This window comes from Lutra lutra, chromosome 8 (assembly GCF_902655055.1).
Source record: "Lutra lutra chromosome 8, mLutLut1.2, whole genome shotgun sequence".
Classification (NCBI taxonomy): Eukaryota; Metazoa; Chordata; class Mammalia; order Carnivora; family Mustelidae; genus Lutra; species Lutra lutra.
Window position 1 is genome coordinate 88515878 of NC_062285.1, and position 22698 is coordinate 88538575.

Sequence of the window (22698 nt, forward strand, 5' to 3'; positions counted from 1 at the left end):
AGAGATTATGTTAAAAAATATTGGAGAAAAAAAAGTCACTTCTCTTGATAATCACAAACATACCTGTTATATTATTCCTGTCTAATTAGTCACTAAGGAGAGGAAGAATAGGGTTTGTAGATAAGGTATGGGTCCTTAAATCCTATCCACTCATCCTCCTTACCTCCAGTGTTACCTGCTCAGTGAGTTGTGCAGAAGAAACAGCTCTGTAGGCAACCCAGTACAGCTGGGCACAAGCTGCATGCCCACCACGCTCCTGCAGGGCTGCCCAAAGAAGCCAGCCTGGTGTCCTCTACAGGCTGAGGTCTGGAAGCCTTGCTGGGCTTCCTACTCTTCTCTCTCAAATATCCCAGCTCTGCTCAACCAGCTGAACAGGAGAAGATCCAACAAAGAGAGAAAGTAGAGAGGTGTCCCTTTACGGAGAGGCCTTGCCAAGTGTGCTTTTTACTTGGAGACTTGGAATGAAAGACAAGATAGAAAGGGGGGCAGTGAGCATGGGGAGCAGATACGAGAAAGTGAGGCCTGGGTCCTGCCTTTCAGGCACAGTCACTTGCCCACTGCCAGTAAACTCTGCCACCCGAGTCAGGCCTTGCCAGCCCATTGACTGGATCATTTCCTAGCATATGTGTACATAGGGAAGGAGGAGGGGATAGAAGAACCAGAGTATGGACTCAACTTCTCCTTTATGAACCAAGGCAAAAAAATGGCACGAGCTGAGAGGTGGTCTCTCCAAGAGGACAGTTTCAAAAGTAAAATAGGGGTACCATAATAAATATATTTTCCTGTTTATGGGGTCATATTCCCTCAGCTAAACTTTTGAAGCCATCATCTCATGGAGCCTCTCATTTGGCATACTTTCCTAGGCACTGGATTCTGCATGTGAAATCCTGATAGAGATTCTGCGATATAGGTTATTAGCCCCAATTTCTGATCAGAAGACTGAAGCTCAGAGACATTAACCAACCTGCCTGAAGTCCCACACCACAAATAGAGCCAGGATCTGAATTCTGTACTCTTTCTGCTCTGTGACAAGTAAAGTTCTTTCCTATGCATTCTTTAAAAATATATACATTTTTGGATATTAGGTTAATATAAATACAGTTCTAGAAAATTTGGGAAATGAAGAGAAATGGAGAGGTGTTATGAAAATAGGGGCACCTGGATGGCTCAGTCAGTTAAGTGTCTGGCTCTTGCTTTCAGCTCAAGTCATGATCTCATGGTTGTGGGATTGAGCTGCACGGGTTCTGTGTTCAGTGTAGAATCTGTTTCAGATTCTTTCTTCCTCCCTCTTCCGCCCTTCCCCATTCGAGTTCTGTCTCGCTCTCAAATAAATGAAAATCCTAAAAAAACAAACACACACACACACACAAAAACACAAGGACCCAGTCGGTTGTGCGACTGCTTCGGCTCAGATCATGATCCCAGGGTCCTGGGATCGAGCCCCACGTCTGGCTCCTTACTCATTGGGGAGTTTGCTTCTCCCCTGCCTGCTGCTCCCCCTGCTTGTGCTCAGTCTCTCCCTCTCTCTCTTTGTGTCAAATAAACAACAAAAAAAAATATTTAAAAAAAAACAAAAACAAGAAGTGTAATAAAAATCAGTCATATCTTGACACCTAGAAACCACCACTGTTAAAATTTTGGTATATTTCTTCATCAGTGTTTCTCAGTGCATTCAGTGATAAGGAAAGTAAACATTTGTTGAGCACTCCTTTTATTTCAGACATTGTTCTTTCTTGCTTCATTTCTTGCATCATTTCTTGCATCATTTGTTTTATTCTCACAACAAATCAATGAGGTGGGTACCATTATTATCCTAATTTCATTGGTAAAGACAATAAGGACAAAGATGTTAAGTAACTTGGTAGAGGTTACACAAGTATTAAGTGACCTGAAACCCAGGCAGGCTGCTTTACAGGAGAGTTTCTCAACCTCAGCACTGTTAGTATTGGGGCCAGCTACATCTGTGTTGCAGGACGCTATCTGACTTCACTCTAGAATGGTTAGCAGCGTCCCTGGCCTCTACCTACTGGATGTCAGTAACACCCTCCTTCCCCAGGTGTGACATCAAGAATGTCTTCAGATTGGGGTGCCTGGGTGGCTCAATGGGTTAAGCTGCTGCCTTAGGCTCAGGTCATGATCTCAGAGTCCTGGGATCGAGCCCCGCATCGGGCTCTCTGCTCAGCAGGGAGCCTGCTTCCTCCTCTCTCTCTGCCTGCCTCTCTGCCTACTTGTGATCTCTCTGTCTGTCAAATAAATAAATAAAATCTTTAAAAAAAAAAAAGAATGTCTTCAGACATTGCCAGATGTCCCCTGGGAGGCAGAACGACCTGTGAACCACAGCTTTAAGAGCCCATGCTCCTAATCACTGCATTATATAACCTCTTCATGTTTAAGATCTGCAAAAAGTTATTTTCTTCCACATCTAAAGAAGGAAGCATGCCTTCAAGTTTGGGTGAAGCCTATGAAACCTTCTGGAATATCAGTGGCTTTAGAGATCATAGGTAGGAGATTAGTTACTTCCAGAAAAATGCTCCTTAATAGACTTTTATAATAGGTTCATAGTATCCCATCGTTGCCCAGTTTGAAAAATAACAATATTTCTGTCTCTTACAGTCTTTTCCTCCGTTCTCTGTGATAGGCACCCTTAGCCTTCAAGAATTCAGATTTCAGGGACACCAGGGTGGTTCAGTCAGTTAAGTGTCTGACTCTTGATTTCGGCTCAGGTCATGATCTCAGGGTTCTGAGATTGAGCCCTGCTTCAGCCTCCATACACAGTGGGGAGTCTGCTTAAGATTCTCCCTCTCCTGAAAGGGGAACCCTCCTACACTGTTGGTGGGAATGCAAGCTGGTGCAACCACTCTGGAAAACAGCATGGAGGTTCCTCAAAATGTTGAAAATAGAGCTACCCTATGACCCAGCAATTGCACTACTGGGTATTTACCCTAAAGATACAAACGTAGTGATCCGAAGGGGCATGTGCACCCGAATGTTTATAGCAGCAATGTCTACAATAGCCAAACTATGGAAAGAACCTAGATGTCCATCAACAGATGAATGGATAAAGAAGATGTGGTATATATACACAATGGAATACTATGCAGCCATCAAAAGAAATGAAATCTTGCCATTTGCGACTACGTGGATGGAACTAGAGGGTATCACGCTTAGCAAAATAAGTCAATCGGAGAAAAACAAACACCATATGATCTCCCTAATATGAGGGAGTGGAGATGCAACATGGGGGGTTAAGAGGGTAGGAGAAGGGCGCCTGGGTGGCTCAGTGGGTTAAGCCGCTGCCTTCGGCTCAGGTCATGATCTCAGGGTCCTGGGATCGAGTCCCACGTCGGGCTCTCTGCTCAGCAGGAAGCCTGCTTCCCTCTCTCTCTCCTGCCTCTCCGTCTACTTGTGATCTCTCTCTGTCAAATAAATAAATAAAATCTTAAAAAAAAAAAAAAAGAGGGTAGGAGAAGATTTAATGAAACAAGATGGGATTGGGAGGGAGACAAACCATAAGTGACTCTTAATCTCACAAAACAAACTGAGGGTTGCTGGGGGGAGGGGGGTTGGGGGCAGTGGGGTTATGGACATTGGGGAGGGTATGTGCTATGGTGAGTGCTGTGAAGTGTGTAAACCTGGCGATTCACAGACCTGTACCCTTGGGGATAAAAATATATGTTTATAAAAAATAAAAACTTTTAAAAATTAAAAAAAAAAAGTAAAAAAAAAATGAAAAAAAAAAATGAAAAAAAAAAAAAAAAGATTCTCCCTCTCCTGCTGCCCTTCCCCTAGCTTGTGCTCTCTCTCATGTTCTCTCTCTCAAATAAATAAATAAATCTTAAAAAAAAAAATTCAGACTTCAGGTGTATACTGTACACTTACAGTATAGTGGACTGTGCTTATCAACCATGGTGTCAAAATATGTCCCAAACAAAGGATGTCTGTTGCAAATAATTGCTTGCTAATAAATCAAATACCAAGATTTGCTAGTGATTTTTTTAATTAATTAGGACAAAGTTAAGGATATTTATGTAATGATGTTCTTTTCCACATGCTTTCTTAGGTTGAGGACCTGGTGTTGGAGTTATAGGTCAAGCTCGTAGAGTTGCACATAATTCTGGGTATATCTGTAGGAGTGTGTTGCATGTATGAACACATTTGTCACATCTGTCTCTGAGGAAGAAAGGCTAAAAATGCCTGGTGTTGATGATTTGGGTCAACCGTGACTGATGCGCAGAGGGGGTTAAAGTAAGAAGCCCTGAGAGAAGAGAGCAATATCATTTTAACTGGACAGATGTCTAAAAATATACAGTACTAAAATATATATTAACCATGTGAAATATGCAAATACACATTCAACATTTTTTTTTTAAAGATTCTTCTTTATTTATTTGAGAGAGAGAAAAAGAGCGAGAGAGAGCATGAGAGGGGAGAAGGTCAGAGGGAGAAGCAGACTTGCTGCAGGACCAGGAGCTTGATGCGGGACTCGATCCCCGGACCCCGGAATCATGACCTGAGCCTAAGGCAATGGCTTAACCAACTGAGCCACCCAGGCACCCCACATTCAACATATTTTCAATGACAACTGACTACATACAGTTGCATAATTTGTTCATGAAAAATGCACATGAAAGCAAATTCAAATCTAACTTCTGGGGGCGCCTGCGTGGCTCAGTGGGTTAAGCCTCTGCCTTCAGCTCAGGTCATGATCCCAGGGTCCTGGGATCGAGCCCCGCATCGGGCTCTCTGCTCAGCAGGAAGCCTGCTTCCTCCTCTCTCTGCCTGCCTCTCTGCCTACTGTGATCTCTCTCTGTCTGTCAAATAAATTAAAAAAAAAAAATCTAACTTCTGCTCTATGAACTTAAAGGTTTGCTTTCTCAGAACACCCTGATTTACCGTAGTGGTGAGGATCAAAATTTACCCTGAGTGTTGCTGTGAATTTGCTGTGAGACAGAATATATTTCTGAAAATCAGAGTTCTTAGTAACTCTCTGTGTAGTGTTTATACTCTGTGCTTAACAACAACTTCACCTTCTTTTCAAATTCCTGTAAATTGCATCTCTGTAGTTCTTTGCTTTGAGTGTGACATGTCTGGTCTTTGCCTCCTTGATTCTTTCTTATTTAAGTTGCGCAACTAGAGATGTTGATACTGAAATCCGAGCTTGAAAAATGAAACTAAATGCTTACCTCCAAAACAGCTGTTTGCCTCTACTTTAGACTCAGCGAGCACACAGCTATTAAAAAAATGTCTGTGGTAATGAATCAAATTGAATTTGGGGAGGTGCATATGCCTTGGCCAAACTGTCTGCTTCTGAATTCGAAATACTCCATACTGGAAAGAGATGTATGTATGGGAAATAGGTAGAGGATAGCCAGGAGTTCTAGTAAGTGTCTCTCCCCTCTGAGAAGCTTGGTAGTAGATAGAAAGGCAGACAGACACAGCTGGCAAGTCCTCTTTGACCAGACCACTTCTTGCAGGGAATCTTCAGTAAGAGATTGTTGGCACTTCCAGAATAATTACTGGGGTTGTTGGGGGAGGGGCTGCTTAGCTGGCCTCTAGGGAAAATTCATCCCTCCTTTGGAGACCCATACTCTTGATCTTGGATATCAGAAGCTCACAGAAGCCCCCGCAGCCCTAACTAGCTTCCCTCTCCTCCCACCAAAATGCACTCTTGGGGTGAGCTCTCTGCCAGGTGAAAGTAGTGAGTTATAAATTAAACAAATGTGTTGCTCATCACAATGTCTACCTATCAGTTTTAGTTCATAATGCTAAAAGGACTTCAGAAATCATCTAGACCAACTCACATATGTTATAGCCATGGAAATGGAGATTCTGAGAGGTTGATTTACTTAAGGTCCTTACTGTGATATAGAAGTAAGACCTGTGTCTCTTGTCTTGCTATTTAGTACTTATATTCAGAATTAGAGCCTAGGTTTCTTAGCCCCCAGTCCCATGTTTAAGGTAAACCAGAAAGCACTATACTGTTCGAGCTTCTCAAGGTTTCTGATATTCTAGATGCTGGTGGGGTAGTGGAAGGTAGTGGTAGGATGGCTGGTATGAATTTTAATGTTCACACTGAATTATCAAAGAAATGGCTATATTGAATTAGTTTTTATTACTGCAGAACAAAGTAGCACAAATTTAATGGCTTAAAATAACAGTTATTTCTTATATCACAGTTCTGCAGGTCAGAAGTCTGGGTGGGTTGGCTGGTTTCTCTGCTTTGAGTCTCATAGGCTGAAATCAAGGTGTTGGCAGGACTGTGTTCCTTCTTAGAGGATGATTCCTCTTGCAGGCTCTTTGCAGTGGTTGGCAGAATCCAGTGCCTTGTGGTTGTAGGACTAAGATCGCATTTTCTGGATGGCTGTCAGTTGAGGCGATCTGTAACAACTAGTGGCCTCTCCCTGGTTATCGCATCGGAGCTCCTGGATCTCAGAGCCAGCATGTCTGCTCTTTCTCATGCTTGAAATCATTCTCTGACTTCTTTTGCCTCATCTCTCTGCTTCTAATCAGAGAGGATCCTCTGTTTTTAGGGGCTCGTTAGTTTGTGGCCACCTGGATAGTCCAGGATAATCTTCCCATTTTAAGTTTCATAACCTTAATTATATATGCAGAGTCCCTTTTGCTGTGTGGCATGGACATCTTTAGGAGGCCAGTCTGCCTACTACATACATTACTTCCTTTAAATAACAGCAGGGTTCCATCTTTTCAGGCTAATGGGAAAGTCAGTGACAAGCATTTCTGGGATTCTCTTCCTCTTCCTAGGTCCTGGGGCTTGCAAACCCAGCAAAATATATGGGTGGTCCCTCTAACCTTGGATCCCCTCTGATCGTGGCAGGGTGTAATTATGGTCTGAGGTGGCGTGTATCCTTGAAAGCTGGGAGATCGCGGCTTTGGTACCCGCCCTGGGGCAGTGGACTCTACTTTCTGCCATGAAGTCTTTGGATCCAGCCCCTCTGCTGCACTCCTCCATTACCACTTGTCACTTACCTGGAGTGCAGTGGGGAAGTGAGGCAAGGGTCCCAGGCCTACCTTTTTCTTCTTCTTTTTTTTAACAACTCTATTTGTATAGCATAACACCCACTCATAATAGTGTATAAGGCAGTGATTTTTGTTATATTTACAGAGTTGTACAACCATAATCGAATTTCAGAACCTTTTCATCATCCCCAAAAAGATCTCTTGTGACCATCCAGGCCTGCCTTTTGCATGACTCCAGGGGCCACAGCCACATCCTGGTTCCAACATCCTTGTTTCTTCCTCCTACACTCTGTAGAAATCCCCCTCAGAGAACTCAGCCTCCAGAAAATGAAAGCCAAGGAAACGGTTGTCTTGGGCCCAGCGATACGACTCTCCTCCAAGACAAGGCAGCATTTAGGGTCTGGGTTCATTCTCAGAAGGGAATAGGGAAGAATCTCAACAAGAAGCACAGCACAGATCAATACCCCCAGTGACTTATCTCGCCTCTGTACGATGTGCGGGAGTCATCCAGTTGCAGTTATTGTTGGACAGCCCTGACTCCAGTGACCTGCAGGGGAGTGAGTCAGACCTCCTCCTTTCCCCCTGCTTCCTTCCTCCTCTAAGCAGAAACGAAGGCATTCTTTGCTTCCTGCTTAAATGACCCAATGGTGATGCAGTGTGGAGTGGGATGGGAGAATAGAGGAACACATCTTGTACAAGAGTGCAAGGAAGTTTCCAGAGGCACTTTGTCCCTCCGGGACCCACTTGCCCCTTTTTTTCTCTTCCCCACACCGTCCCCCACCATGTGATAGGTTCTTTGGACTGCAGAGAAGTCTGAGTTGCCTCAAGGGAAGCAGCCTATAACAAGCCCTAAGGCCAGGCCTCAAGGAGTCTGAAACTTTGTTCAGGATCTGAAAGCTGGCTGGGGATCCAAGGCAGCTTGGTAACTTGGTTTCCTTGTCCTGTCATCTGTCTGCAGGAGGAGTCCTAGAGAGTCTACCATAGATGGCCCTGTTCTTCTCTGTCTTGGCTCCTACTGCTTCCATTGCTTCCTTGATCATCCAGCCCCAAAGCAGGCCCTCCTGCCATGCTCTGCTCTTCAGCTCTTTTCTGCTCATTACAACTTACTGTCTTTATTTATACTTATTTATTACTCTTCTCCACATCCCTCCACAATAGTAATAATTAGACTGTGATCTTCATGAAGGGAGGGGCACAGTTTTAGCCATTGTATACATGGTTCTTAGCACAGTACATTCTGGCACAGGGTAGGATCTTAAAATGTATTTATGGAATGATGAATGAATTAATGAAAATGAGCAAATAATCTGAATAGACATTTTTCCAAACTTTGATATTCATCTGCCAACTGGATAGCTCTACTTGGGTATCTAATAAGAATGCAACTCACCCAAAATAGAATTATTGATTTCCAGCTCCCCAAACTTTCCCCCCATCTCAGAACCTCAAGCCCAGGGAGTCATCCCTGCCCCCAAACCCTGTCACACATCAGCAAATCTTGTTGGCTGTCCCCAAAATATTTTCAGTATTGATCTACTTTTCTCCACCTACATCGCTACTAGGTCTAAGCCATCATTATCACTTACTTAGGTTATTGTAATAGCCTCTTAACTGATGCCCCCCCACTTCTCTTAGCCACCTACACAGCAATTAAAGTTGTATTTTTAAAACATAAATCAGATCATACTCCTATCACGCCTTTGCATAAAACCTGCAATGGATTTCACTGCAGTAGGACTAATACCTGTGCCCGACAATGCCGTGTGATCTGATTCCCTGCCCACCTTTCTGATGATTATCAGGAGCCATTTCCTTCCACATTCATCTGCTCCAGCTTATAGCTTATTCCTGCCCCAGGGTCTTTGCACACATTGCTTCTGCACAGAATGCTCTTCCAATTTTCATATGGCTGACTTCTCATCACTGGGGTTTCAGCTCTAGTATCACTTCTTCAGAGAACCTTTCTCTGGCTACTCCATCTGAAATAAGACCCTGCATCAGTCTGGATGATTTTAGAGGCAAATAACAGAAAACTCAGAGGGGCTTAAAACCATAACATATTGCTTATTTAATGAGTCTAGTGATGGATGCACCACAGTGTCAGGACACTGGGTAGTATCTTTGTGAGTCCCAGGACTTCCTTGACCTTCTAAGATACCACCCAGTACCCTGATATCATCACATGACAAGTTTACAAAGGTGAGAAGCAAGGGGCAGCAAGACCCACAAGAGAGAACACTCTGCATGCCTCTTTCCTCTTACCAAGAAAGAGACATTTTTCCAAGATCTTCCCAACACCCTCCTAGAGATTTCCTCTTGTCTTGCCAGAAGCAGAGGATGTTGATGTGACCATCCCTAGCTGCAAGGGATGGCGGAAAGTGGTTATGTTGCCTTTTCAGCCACTTGACAGAGGAAGGTAAGGGAGAAGTTGGGAATGGCCATTAGGTGACCAACCAGTCACCTATCATTCCATTTCCCATGGACCCTTGGTACCTCATCCTGCTTTATTTTCCTCCATAGCACCAGCCATTTCTTTACTGTGCATGTATTTGTTTGTTTTGCTGTTATTTCTCTACTGCCCTTCCCCAGAGATAAGCTCCATAAAAGCAGGAACCTTGTCTATCTCGTTAACTTCTGTACTTCCAGTAGTTAGCACAATCCTGTTGATACTATGTATGAAAAGAATATTGGGTAAATGGGAAATAGAAGATGATTTTACATATACCGTTATAACAACATGGTCATTTCTTAGGGTGAAGTTTCTTAGTGTTTATTTCTCTTTTTTCCCCACCTTATTTGACTTTACAGATTTTGTGGGAACAGTAGAAAGAGGGACAGGTTTAGTATTATTAGGCCTGGAGCTGCATTCCTCCTATGCACGACTCTACTAAGTGGCAATAGGGTAAGAAATACTGGCCAGTGTCCTTTATACATACCCACATTGGGGTGCCAGTATGACCTAACATTTTCTCCTGCAACACTGTTTGTAAAGAATTTGGAGAGGCCTGCAGCTTGCAGCCAGCAGAAACTTTGCAGAGTAAAGCTTGGACTCCCAAGCATTACATTTTACATAGGAATTACGTACATATTACATTTTAATTGGGACCTTGACCTTAAAAGAGTGATATTCTTTTTTTTTTTTTAAGATTTTATTTATTCATTTGACAGAGAGTAGGCAGAGGCAGACAGAGGGAGAGGGGGAAGCAGGCTCCCCACTGAGCAGAGAGCCTGATGTGGGGCTCAATCCCAGGACCCTGAGATCATGACCCGAGCTGAAGGCAGAGGCTTTAACCCACTGAGCCACCCAGGCGCCCCAAAGAGTGATATTCTAATGGTAAGAGGAGTTGGGATAGAAGCCTTCCTTGTTTCCAGAAATCACTCCTATGATGCTGACTTTTTATTTCTGATACTTTAAAATTCACGTGAAGGACAAAGAAAGGTAAATGTGGTAGAAGAGTAAATGTAGTTCCTTAGACAACCAGTCTCCAAACAACAAAGATGGTGTACCCAGTCTGATCTTAGGAAACTGAGCTTAATCCCAGTTGGGAAACAGATTGAAAGGCACAGATCTGGAAATACTATGGAGGAATATTTGTATATATTTCATAATCTATAATAGGAAAGGGGAAAAGGGCATTCAAGAAAATTCTAGGCTTATTAACTAACCTGTGATACTAAGAGTCTCAAATGGTGGAAGGGAAGTTCTTTTCATTGGAAATACGAGGTTTTTGGCAAGTATTCAAAATTACCTAATGGAAGTAATTTAGCAGAGTAGATTTTAGATGCTTTTGAGAAATATTCAACTCATTGTATTACATGTTTTGGTTTAGGGTATAGAAAAAAGTTTTATGGGCTAATATGTCACTAAAAGAAATCATGCCCAACTTGGGGAAAGGTTGTGTTGATTTATTTGGACCTTAGTGATTTTCCCCTTAAAACCAACAATGTGAATGATGATTAGTTACTAGGCTCCTCCCCCAAAGCCACTGGCTCTTAACATAGTTAAATTATGTGACTCATGTTAATATTATCACTATAGTACGTGATGTGTGATGTGGTTACTAAAATTTGCTTGTCATAGGGCTTTTAAGACTTTTATGGGCTAACAATAGTAAGAGGGCAAAGTTTAAAAATTTTTTAATAAGTTTTAATTTAAATTCCAGTTAGTTAACATAGAGTATAATGTTAGTTTCAGGTGTACAGTATAGTGATTCAGCACTTCCATACATCACCCCGTGCTCATCACAAGTGCATGCCCTAATCCCCATCACACATTTCACCCATCCGCCACTCCCCTCCCCTCTGGTAACCATTAGTTTGTTCTCTATAGTTAAGGGTCTCTTTCTTGATTTGTCTCTCTCTTTTTTTCCTGTGCTTATATGTTTCTTAAATTTTACATATATGTAAAATCATATGGTATTTGTCTTTCTCTGACTGACTTATTTTGCTTAGCATAACACTCTCTAGCTCCGTCCATGTCATTGTAAATGGCAAAATTCCATTCTTTTTTATGGCTGCTGTTCCATTACACACACATGCACACACCACACCACCCCCCCACATCTTTTTTATCCATTCATCAGGCGATGGACTTGGGCTGTTTGCATAGTTTGGCCATTGTTGATAATGCTGCTGTAAATATTGGGATGCATGTTTCCCTTTGAATCAGTATCTTTTTATTCTTCGGGTAAATACCTAGAAGTGCAATTGCTGGATTATGAGGTAGTTCTATTTTTAACTTTCTGAGGACCCTCCATAAGAGTGCTAATTTTTTTTTAAAAAAGATTTTGCGAGCTAGAGAGCACGTGTGTGCATGCGCGAGCACAAGCGGGGCCAGGGGTGGGAGGAGAGGGAGAAGCAGACTCCATGCTGAGCAGGGACACCTATGTGGGACTGGATCCCAGCACCCTAAGATCATGACCTGAACCAAAGTCAGACTTATCCAACTAAGCCACCCACGTGCCCCAAGAGTGCTAATTGTTTAAGCACGTGCTATGTGCTCATAAATTATCTAACACTGTGTTATCTAACACAATAAGTGTTATCCCTGTACAGGGATATAATTATCTATAATTTATCTAACACTGTGTTAGATAATTTATAGAACTGTACAGGGATAACACTTATTATTTTCTTCGTACCAGGCAGACTGACTTGTGTTAACTCATTTAACTCCTGTGCACATATTATCTCATGTAAACTTCACAATAATCAAGTGAGATAGGGACTAATTATCCTCATTTGACAGATAAGAAAACTGGGGCTCAAGAGGGTTAGAAAATGTGCCCTGGGTGACACAAATAGTGTGTGACACTAGTGTGTCACACTTCAGCTGTCTGACTTCAAAGCCTGTGTACATATCCACTTCACAATATCCCTGTGTTGTAAGATGAAGAATAGATGTTTTTTAGCACAGGATTACGTTCTGGGTATAAGTTTGCTAGATTTAGCTAATAAAAATAGAAGACAACAGTTGAATATTGTATGGTCCATATCTATGCTAAGAAAGTGTCATTGATCTGGAATTTGCCTTGAACCGGGCATCCTGTATTTCATCTGGCAGCTGTACCTGGGCGGCCCATTGTGAGAATGTGTGTTATCCTCCCTGGTTTTCCTTTGCCCCCACCAAAGTCATGAAGCACTTGGCTCAACGTGCACCCTAGAGCCGCAGCTCAGGGCCAGAGAGCAAGAGAGCCACTCGGGAAGCTTCTGATGCCTTCTGTGGCCTCCTTTGATGTTTATAAATTCAGGACTCTGGGAGATGTCGCCCTGTAAATCGTATCCTACTGGAAGTGGTAGGCTGGTAAATGTGGGACAGCTGGGTGCACAGGGAGCAAAAAACCTCATTTGTGGTGTTTGTCCATTTCCATGGTGTGACTGTTCCAACTGTGGTTGATTTATGCCAACATGATGTCATTGGAGTTGGGAAGAAATGCACACAACTGGTTCTGGGGAGCTCAGGCAAGCCAGTCACCCACCCCTGTTCTGGGCATTTCTTCTTTTCACATATACGCAGAGCCTCCATCGTCATGAAATGTTTAAGAGAAAATCTCTACCACTGTGGTATTCTCTAAGTTATAACAATTAAAATTTAAAGGAGGCAATTTCTTACCTGGGCTAGTACCACTGATCGAACTTCTCCTCCCTTCAGTTCACACTGGTTTAGTTCGGCTTTTATCCTGCGTTTAAAGGCTACAAGAGTTCATCTGTCATAATGAATTTCCTGTAGTCTCAGGGGCTATTCTGAAGAAAGGCTGTATTTCCAGACCAACATGTCTACTGCACTTTTGATGCCAAGCCTCTGTGCAGTATGTGGTGGGAGTGATTTTTTTCCCCAAATGTTCACTATGTCACATATTTCTGAGCTAGCATATTGAACAGATGTATCTGTGGGTAGGGAAGAGGCTGTGGCAGAATAATTTTACATTCCTCTCTTTGATTGAGGAGTCAAGAAAGACCTATCCCTGTACAATCGTTAGACCCTCTGAATTCAGATCCTGCCTTTTGTGGCCTCCTCACACAAGAAGCCCCAGGGGTGGTTAAGTACATGGACTTTGGAGTGAGGCAGTCTGGGGTGACTCCTTTATAACTGTATGATCTTGGGGAGGAACTTAGTTTATTCCATCTGTGAAATAGAGCTAATAATATTACCTACCTCAAAGATACCTGACATAAGATAAGCACAAAATATCTATCAACTCTCCATAGTATTAATGTTATAACTGCTGTCCTTGTAATTAATCTTATTGGTCATTAGTTAGCAGCCTTATCGTAGGTGTTGGCTTCGGTCCAGCAGATGCTTACTATTCTACAGAAAATGCTACAGGTTTTCTTTTTCCCAACTAAATCATATAAAAATTCAACATTATAAAAATTCTAGTTTGACATTAAATTTTTGAACAAATGTCAGAAATAAAAATGGTCTTCCTATGTTGTGAGAATGTCTGTGAATCTTTATAATTTCATGAGGGAAAAGACATTCGTTGTTAGGATTCTTGGACTCAAGAATAAGCCTAAACACCAGTTGATATGCTTGGCCAAGAATGGCCTCAGGCAGAACTGTGATGTACACCTTGTGGTCCTTTCATGTGCGTCTCATCATTCATACATTCATCCACCTCTCAGGGTGATTTTCAGAAAGCTAGAGTCATACTCCTGGGGTGCTTGCGTGGCTGAGTTGATTAAGCATCTGACTCTTGATTTCAGCTCAGTTCACAATTTCAGAGTCATAGAGTCAACTCCGCACTGGGCGTGGAGTCTGCTTGAGATTCACTCTCTCTCCTTCTGTCCCCCCATAAGGGAATGAGTGAATGAATGAATGAATAAATGAATGAATGAATAATAAAATAATGGGTCTGATACAGCTAGAGGATGAATGCATGCCAGAGATTTGTGAACTTACTCCTGAAGGAATCAGTGACATCATTAGGCTGGTTCCGAGAGCATTCGAATAAATAGGTATTTATAGGGTTTTGTTATTGTCTTTTTTTTTTTTTTAAAGAAGGTGGACATAAGATTGCTAGGTAGACACAAAACCAGTTAATGTCCTACAGAGCAATAAGTTCATAAATTTGGGGGTTATTTTTTCTGCTGGACAGAAATCTGCACGTTAACACATACTTTCACATGTCTGGGCTCTCATCATATAGTAAATAGCAAAGTCAAGCATGGATGCTTTCTCCCAGAAAATTAAATAATTCTTGGGGGAAGCCACTTTAACAATGTCTTAGCATGACATTAGGAAGATCTGCTATACTCTCTTTGCCTTATTTTCAAGTATTAGATACTTAAAAAAATTTTTTTTTGAAAGAGAAAAGGTTGGTGGAGGGGTTGGGGGAAGGGAGCGAGAGAATCTTAGGCAGGTTCCATGCCTGTGCAGAGCCTGCTGTGGGGTTCAATCTCATGATACTGAGATCACGACCTGAGCCAAAACCAAGAGTTGGACACTTAACCAATTGAGCCACCCAGGTGCCCCTGTATAGAGATATATTTTAATAAGGGTCTTCAGTCAGTGGGGTGTGTCATGTGGCAGTCACAGAACTGGATGGGAAAACATAGGTTGAGCAGGAAACAGGTCTTTCCTGTTGCTGTTAAAATTCCTGCATATGGATGACCCAGACATAAAAATCAGTTAAGCAGCCCTTGTATTTCAGAAACACTCCTCTGAAGAGGGATTTATTTCCAAATCAATGAAGCAGGGAAACCTTTCTGAAATTTTACTTTGGGACCCTAGAACGAACTTATAATATTTTTTTCTGGAGTGGGGATTGCAGAAACCTGTCTGAGGACCCCCTCAACTACCTTCACTCTCCTTCAATGGGAATTCTTCTGCAGGTAACAGTTGTCCAGGGGGACTTCAGTTTCGCCTGCCCTGCTCTGCTCAGGATTCGTTTTCCCTGTCTCTATGGTCATCAGTGTTTCAGCTCCAGAGAAGACACAGTCACTCTATCTCTGGTTTAATTCTCTTAGCAGAGCCCCCTAGAGCAGGAGTCACGCATTTCAGTTCTCGGTCATGGATTTGATTCAGTAAATACTTAATAAAAAATTATTAATGTAAAGAAGAAGAATAACATTCTTCCTCTGGGAGCCCCCAGCTTGGTGGGGGAAAAGACAGAAACATGGGAACGGTTCTAAAGCAGGAATTCCTTATCTTGGCTGCACGTCAGGGTCACCTGGGGAACCCTGAAATTTCCCGCTGCCCAGGCTGCTCTCTGGACCAATTCAATTAGACTCTCTGGGGGTAGGACTAGAGCAGGGGTATTTTTTTAAAGCTCTCTTGGGGCACCTGGGTGGCTCAGTGGGTTAAGCCTCTGTCTTCATTGAGCTCAGGTCATGATCCTGGGGTCTTGGAATCGAGCCCCACATCGGACTCTCTGCTCAGCAGGGAGCCTGCTTCCCTCTCTCTCTCTCTCTCTCCCTGCCTTTCTGCCTACTTGTGATCTCTGTCAAATAAATATATAAAATCTTAAAAAAAAAAAAGATAAAGCTCTCTGGGAGGGTCCACTGCGTTGCTGAGCTAGAGAACCATTGTTGTAAAGCAAAACACACTTGGAAAATGCTGAAGTGCTGTGTGAACAAGGATACCACAACCGTTCTGGATATGTTAATATTCTCATCCACTGTCTGATCACATCGCAGCCCATGAATACAGAAAATATAACCTCTCATTGTAACCTTGGGGGAAAATTAGGCCAGTCTGATTGTCAGGCATTTAAAAATGATAAACTCTGGAAGGTATGATTGGCAGAAAATGAGGTCTCTAAAGGGAAAAGGGCCCAGAAAAGATCAACCCAGAAAGATGACCTCCTCTAACACCCAAGTCATTCCATGTTCTTTCTCTCTCCCTTGGAATGTTTTTTCATCCCCTTGTCTTCCTGAAGAAGTCCTGGTCTCCTTGTCCCCAACTCGGACCTCACCTCCTTTGTGAAATCTTTCCTTCTCCTATCTTGTGCAAAATCGGGACCTCGTTTTCCTCTGCCACTTAGCTCCTTGTCTTGTTGTGTCAGTTTTAATTATTTTAGGATTTAGTTACAATATGATCAAACAGCTTGTGTATACATTTGCCTTCTTCTTGGCCTTACTTACCTTTGTTTCCCTAGTACCTAGCATAGTGTCTTGATTTATGGAGTGAATAAACAGAGCTGCAGTGATTTTGCGTAGAGTCAGAACAGCTGTGCCATCATCAGGGGGAGACGTGGACTCAGGAGCTCCTCAAGACTCCCTCGTCCAGTTTCTAAGGAGCGGGACCCTCTGCTCCCAGTGGTGGGGCTAGAAGAGTGGGTAGACACACTTGCTGGTGACATGCAGCTGGAGGAAGTGATGGCGGATGGGAGGCCTCACAGTGCCCAAGTTGTGGTGGTGAACTTGAGTTTCATCTTCAATGTTTTGCTATGAGAGGAAGAGAGAAACAAGTCAGTTCACAGGTTTCAAAATAATGGGTATTGAATACAGAATAGTGCCTGTGGCACCAACTCCTGTTTTATTTAGGCCGCAGATATCCAAAATATTTAGAACAGCCCTTTTTGCCTGGGAGACTTGCTCATCTCCTTTAAACTTTAAATCTTTATTTTATTTTAAGATTTAATTTGTAAGTAATCTCTATACCCAACGTGGGGCTTGAACTCATAACCCTGAGATCGGGTTGCATGCTCTATTGACTGAGCCAGCCATGTACCCCTAAATTTTAAATCTTTAAAAAAATTTGGGGGACATTTTGTAGGCTTTACACAAATGAAGGTAAAGAGATTACTTCAATTTTATAAGTACAAGGGTCATGCATTCCAGATTTTCTAGGACAGTGCTAATTTTAGATCTCATGTTCTGTTTTCAGACTGCATATCCTGATTTTTTTAATAAGGAAAGTATGGTTGCTATTCTTACAACTGACTCTCAACCAGCCAGCCAAGCTTAAAGGACTTCTGATAGTCAGATGTCTAATTAATTTACATTTCTTTTGAGAAATCAAGTAGGGCTGCCTCATGGACAAAACAAACAAACAAAACCCTGAAGATAATATGGGACTGCCCTGAGCTCCAGATTTTCGTTGAATGTGGCTTCTTGGTGAGGACAGTATATATTAACACTCCTCTCCCTGCTACAAATAAGTGCAAAAGTCCTTCGAGGAAAAGCAGGCTAGTAAGAACTGTTCTTTCATTAAGAACTGTCCTCAGGGGGCGCCTGGGTGGCTCAGCGGGTTAAAGCCTCTGCTTCCGGCCCAGAGTCCTGGGATTGAGCTCCACATCGGGCTCCCTGCTCAGCGGAGAGTCTGCTTCCTCCTCTCTCTCTGCCTACTTGTGATCTCTGTCAAATGAATAAATAAAAATCTAAAAAAAAAAAAAAAAAAAAAAAAAAGAACTGTCCTCAGTGGGACGCCTGGGTGGCTCAGTTGGTTGGACGACTGCCTTCGGCTCAGGTCACGATCCTGGGGTCCCGGGATCGAGTCCCACATCGGGCTCCCAGCTCCATGGGGAGTCTGCTTCTCCCTCTGACCTTCTCCTCGCTCATGCTCTCTCTCACTGTCTCTCTCTCAAATAAATAAAATCTTAAAAAAAAAAAAAAAAAAAAGAACTGTCCTCAGGGCACCTGGCTGGCCCAGTGGGTGAAGCATGCAACTCTTGATCCTGGGGCTGTGAGTTTGAGCCCCACATTGGGTGTAGAGATTACTTTAAAAAAAAAATAAAATCTTAAAAAAAAAACAAAAAACGTGTTTTTTAATCCCACCTCTAAAACTGCAGAAATGTTTCTTTGTGAGGCTAGTCACAGTAACCCACCAGGGGGGGCCCTGGGCCCTGAGGCTGGATGCCTACCTCTTATCCACAGCCCTCATGGAATTGCACCGGTTATTTTGGATTTAGGGGCCGTGCTTTCTCTTTTCTGCTTAAGAGATTCAGACCAAGTTAGACCTTAATAATCCAACTGCGACCCAAGTCACCCTAATTTTAACTGAAAAGCTCACAAGTATATAATCATTTTACCTATTCAAAAGGATAATTTTTTCCCTCACCAAGTAGCTCCCCCCAAAATTAAAATAAAGGCTAGGCTTTATAATATTCTTCTATATCTAAGGATCATAAGCTTTTGAAAAAGCTAACAGTTAATAGTTGGTTGCTTTTAGTCATCTGGAGACCATAAGCTTCCCAGTAACCTGGTTACATTCTTTAGAGGACAACTTGTATGTTCTCCTGTCAATATGTCCTTTTATGAAACAGTAACAAGCAGACGGGCCTCAAGATACGTCATGGATAAGTGGCAAAGCTATTAGAACATGAAGCACATCCTCTTTGGGAAAAAAGTGAACCATTTTCAGAGGTCATTAAATTAGGTGCTATTCTGGCTCCTGTAAGGGTTACATACCGTGGCTCTGTGTACTTCCCTCATGCTTCTGTACTGGAAACTGCAGAAGGAAGAACGGGGCCCCTTCCAGGAGCCAGCCAGTCTGTATGCACAGATTCCCGGAAGCCATTTCCAGAGCTGACATCTGTGTGTTTCCATCTCTTCATGTTTTCCACTCACAGCCTCATTGCTTCAGTGTCACGACCTTTAAAAACTTCTCATCTACTGACCCCCCATTCCAGTGGCTCTTCATTTGGGGGGTGGTGCCCTCCCCGTGAGCCAGATCCGAGCACCTTCACCCTTCATGGTCTCTGGTGAGTGAGGACGACATGGGTATGTTCAGGGGTGGGGCTTGGCACGAGTTCTACCCCATTTGACGAAGGGTCAAAAGAGGGGGAGTCCAGAGAGAGCCTGAGCTGGGATCAGCTAAAACAGCTCCTAAAACGAAAGAGAGACGGAGCCCGAGCTGTTTCTGGATAGTAGTCCTGTTTTCCTGCCAAGGCACAAGTCCTCCTCCCTGGTGAATGACAACCCATCGAAGTGTCAGATAAGATTGGTAGGCTTGGGGGTCGCTCTGTATGACACCATTTTAACAGGAGGCCTCCTTCTTCTTTTCTTATCCAGAACTGAGAGGAAGCAAGTGAGTATGGTTTTTGCTCCCAGAATGGAGAACAGCAAGCCACCCTTGGTTATTCCCACACTGCTGGTGCCCCTGCAAAACCACAGCTGCACAGAGGTCGCCTCCTCCCTGCCACGCCGTGACCTGACGGAATTCCATGAGGCGCGTGGCTGGACGAGCAACAGAACAGACTTGGAGCCAGGGCTGAAACCTGGCGAGGTGGCCACGGCCAGCATTTTCTTTGGGGCCCTGTGGTTGTTTTCTGTCTTCGGCAATTCCCTGGTTTGTCTGGTCATCCACCGGAGCAGGAGGACTCAGTCCACCACCAACTACTTTGTGGTCTCCATGGCATGCGCGGACCTCCTCGTCAGCATGGCCAGCACGCCATTTGTCTTGCTGCAGTTTGCCACCGGCAGGTGGACGCTTGGCAGCGTCATGTGCAAGGTTGTGCGGTATTTCCAGTACCTCACCCCAGGCGTCCAGATCTATGTTCTCCTCTCCATCTGCATAGACCGGTTCTACACCATTGTCTACCCCCTGAGCTTCAAGGTGTCCAGAGAGAAGGCCAAGAAAATGATCGTGGCCTCGTGGGTCTTCGATGCTGCCTTTGTGACCCCCGTGTTCTTTTTCTTTGGCTCGAACTGGGACAATCACTGCAACTATTTCTTCCCTTCCTCCTGGGAAGGAACTGCCTATAGCGTCATCCATTTCTTGGTGAGCTTTGTGATCCCGTCTGTCCTCATCATCTTGTTTTACCAGAAGGTTGTGAAGTACATTTGGAGAATAGGCACTGATGGCCGAACAGTGAGGAGGACCATGAACATTGTCCCGAGGACCAAAGTGAAAACGATCAAGATGTTCCTCATTTTAAATCTGTTGTTTTTGCTCTCCTGGCTGCCTTTCCATGTGGCTCAGCTGTGGCACCCCCACGAACGAGACTTGAAGAAAAGTTCCCTTGTTTTCACAGCTATCACGTGGATATCCTTTAGTTCTTCAGCCTCTAAACCTACGCTGTATTCCATCTATAATGCCAACTTTAGGAGAGGAATGAAAGAGACATTTTGCATGTCCTCGATGAAATGTTACCGAAGCAATGCCTATACTATCACAACCAGTTCAAGGATGGCCAAAAAAAACTACGTTGGCATTTCAGAAATTCCTCCCACGGCCAAAACTATAACCAAAGACTCGATATATGATTCATTTGACAGAGAAGCCAAGGAAAAAAAGCTCGCTTGGCCCATTAATTCAAATCCGCCAAATACTTTTGTGTAATTTCGCAGAATTCTTTCAATTATTGTTATGTGCCAGAGATTAAAAAGCTTTAACTCTAAAAACAGGAGCTTTTTATATGGGATTGTTTTTTTTTTTCCCAATCAACTTTCCGAGGGAAAGGTATTATTTTGTAAACTCTGGTTTTATTTTGGCTGCTTTTTGTTGTAGAGGAAGCTTTCACCTTGAGCTATGATCAGTAGTCCCTTTACTGTATTAGTTACATTCATTAAAAAAAGGTAATGCTTTCCTACTTTTTACTTACCCTTACTAGGTCCAAAAAGCATAAACCATACACACAGTCTTTGATTCATGACTCAACTTAGTTTTATTCTGTCTGCTTTTTCCTCCTCCCTTCTGAAATTTTTTAACTGTGGGTTTCTGGTTCTAAATACAATCTTCTGTGTCACACATTTCAGAGACTAGCATTACTCTAAGTAACACTGAGGGAGTGTTAATATTGTATATATTTTTACATTACCTTCTTCCGAGAAACCACTGTCCAGATCTCCTATAGAATGCACTCCATAGGATGAAATAGGTTGGAACTTGCTGGGAAGTTTGTGATTGAATTTCAGTCAGGATTCTTAGGGAAAGAAAATTGATAATCAAGTTACCTAATTTCCCTCTTTCTCTCTCTCTCTCTTTTTTCCATTCCCCCTTAACCTAAGCAACTGATGATGCCCTGAAAATTCTGACGTCATAATGTTTTTTTCTCACATCTGTATCCCATCTAGGCTGTGTCTGGGATGTTTACTTCTCTTCTTTGAGTTAAACTCAAGCCAATGAGTAGGTGTCCTTGCTAGACAAGCCCAGAAAATGCCACCAGGAGAAACAACAGGTGGTATTTCTCTGGGCTCTGCAGTTCAGGCAGAGGTCTTTGGGTGCTCAGCCCTACCCTACACTAAAGACAGCAAGAACAAGGAGCACCTTCTTCACTGTCCTAGAGACTCAGACATGAGGCCATTTCCCCAGCCAGCACCTCTTTCCCCCCATCTCTCTCCAGGTTACATCATCACACCCTTGCCAAGCCCAGACATTTCTTTGCCCGTGGTATCTCGAGGTTTTGTTCTCTGCTTGTCGGGTTTTGCTTATTTAAAATGTAGGGCCAGCACATTTTAAAAACGTTCTTATTTAAACAATAGGAGGCTTATAGACAAGACTCGTATGCATTTTCACATCCCAGTTAAGAGCTGCAAATAATAATTCCAGTTGTTCAGTGATTTTACCAACACTATCCCCTTTTATCCTCTCAAAAGAATTCTGTGACACACTTGGCATCTCTGCTTCACAGATGAGGAACCTGGGATGGCATGTTGTGTGAGTTGCCCGCATAAGAGTGTGACAGGGCTGGTCATCACACACACACTCGGGTCCTCTAACTGCCAATATGTCACTCTTCCCATGACATTACAGAAGTCTCTCTAAGGAGCATGTGAGTGACCAACCCCAGCCAGGCTTCACCGGGCCTCCTGGGTGCCACCTTGGTGGAAATCTAAAGAAGGTCTAAGAAAATCCGGCCAGTTTAAAAGGAGAGTCTAGGCAAAATTTGACAAGCTGGTCCTCACCTTTTCTTTGGCCATGAATAAGTTGATAGGTTCTTGGACTTGTGGTGTTGAGTGTCAGAGATACAATCACAGAGAAATGAGACAAGACTGGATTTGGTATTCAGGGCCAGGAACAACCTCCATGAAAGAGCTCATGTACAAAACGTCTGCAGAGCTGATGTTTTTAAGTGGAGGTGCCTCCTTCAGTCAACAGATTCAAGAGATAAAAAGAACATCTCGAATTTTTCTTCCTTCTCTTTTTCCTCCTCATCTTCTCACTTACCGCATCAGCAGATGGCACTCTAAAATGACAGACTGAGCTAGACAGTTATTTCATTGGCTCTTGGATTCTGAGGTTCAGACCTGTTAAAAAAGAAGACCCTTGTATTTTTGTCCATTTTTGGGTGCATACTTTTATTTTGGTCCCTTTAGATGGCATATTTTTTGAAG

General features: G+C 43.1%; 1 protein-coding gene across 17 annotated transcripts in view; it reads left to right on the forward strand.

The window, feature by feature from the left end:
- Positions 1–20766, forward strand: part of GPR19 (G protein-coupled receptor 19) — a 37535-nt gene extending 16769 nt beyond the window's left edge. For 15 of the 17 annotated variants that reach the window (XM_047741780.1, XM_047741775.1, XM_047741779.1 and 12 more), the window contains one exon: positions 19435–20766. In XM_047741780.1, coding sequence (XP_047597736.1) covers positions 19457–20704 — 1248 coding nt within the window. In that variant the 5' untranslated portion in view covers positions 19435–19456 and the 3' untranslated portion in view covers positions 20705–20766. Of the gene's footprint in view, positions 1–863; positions 1033–18992; positions 19125–19434 lie in introns of all 17 variants that reach the window. The other 2 variants (XM_047741774.1, XM_047741772.1) reach the window with 2 other exon arrangements.
- Positions 20767–22698: the final 1932 nt, after the last annotated feature.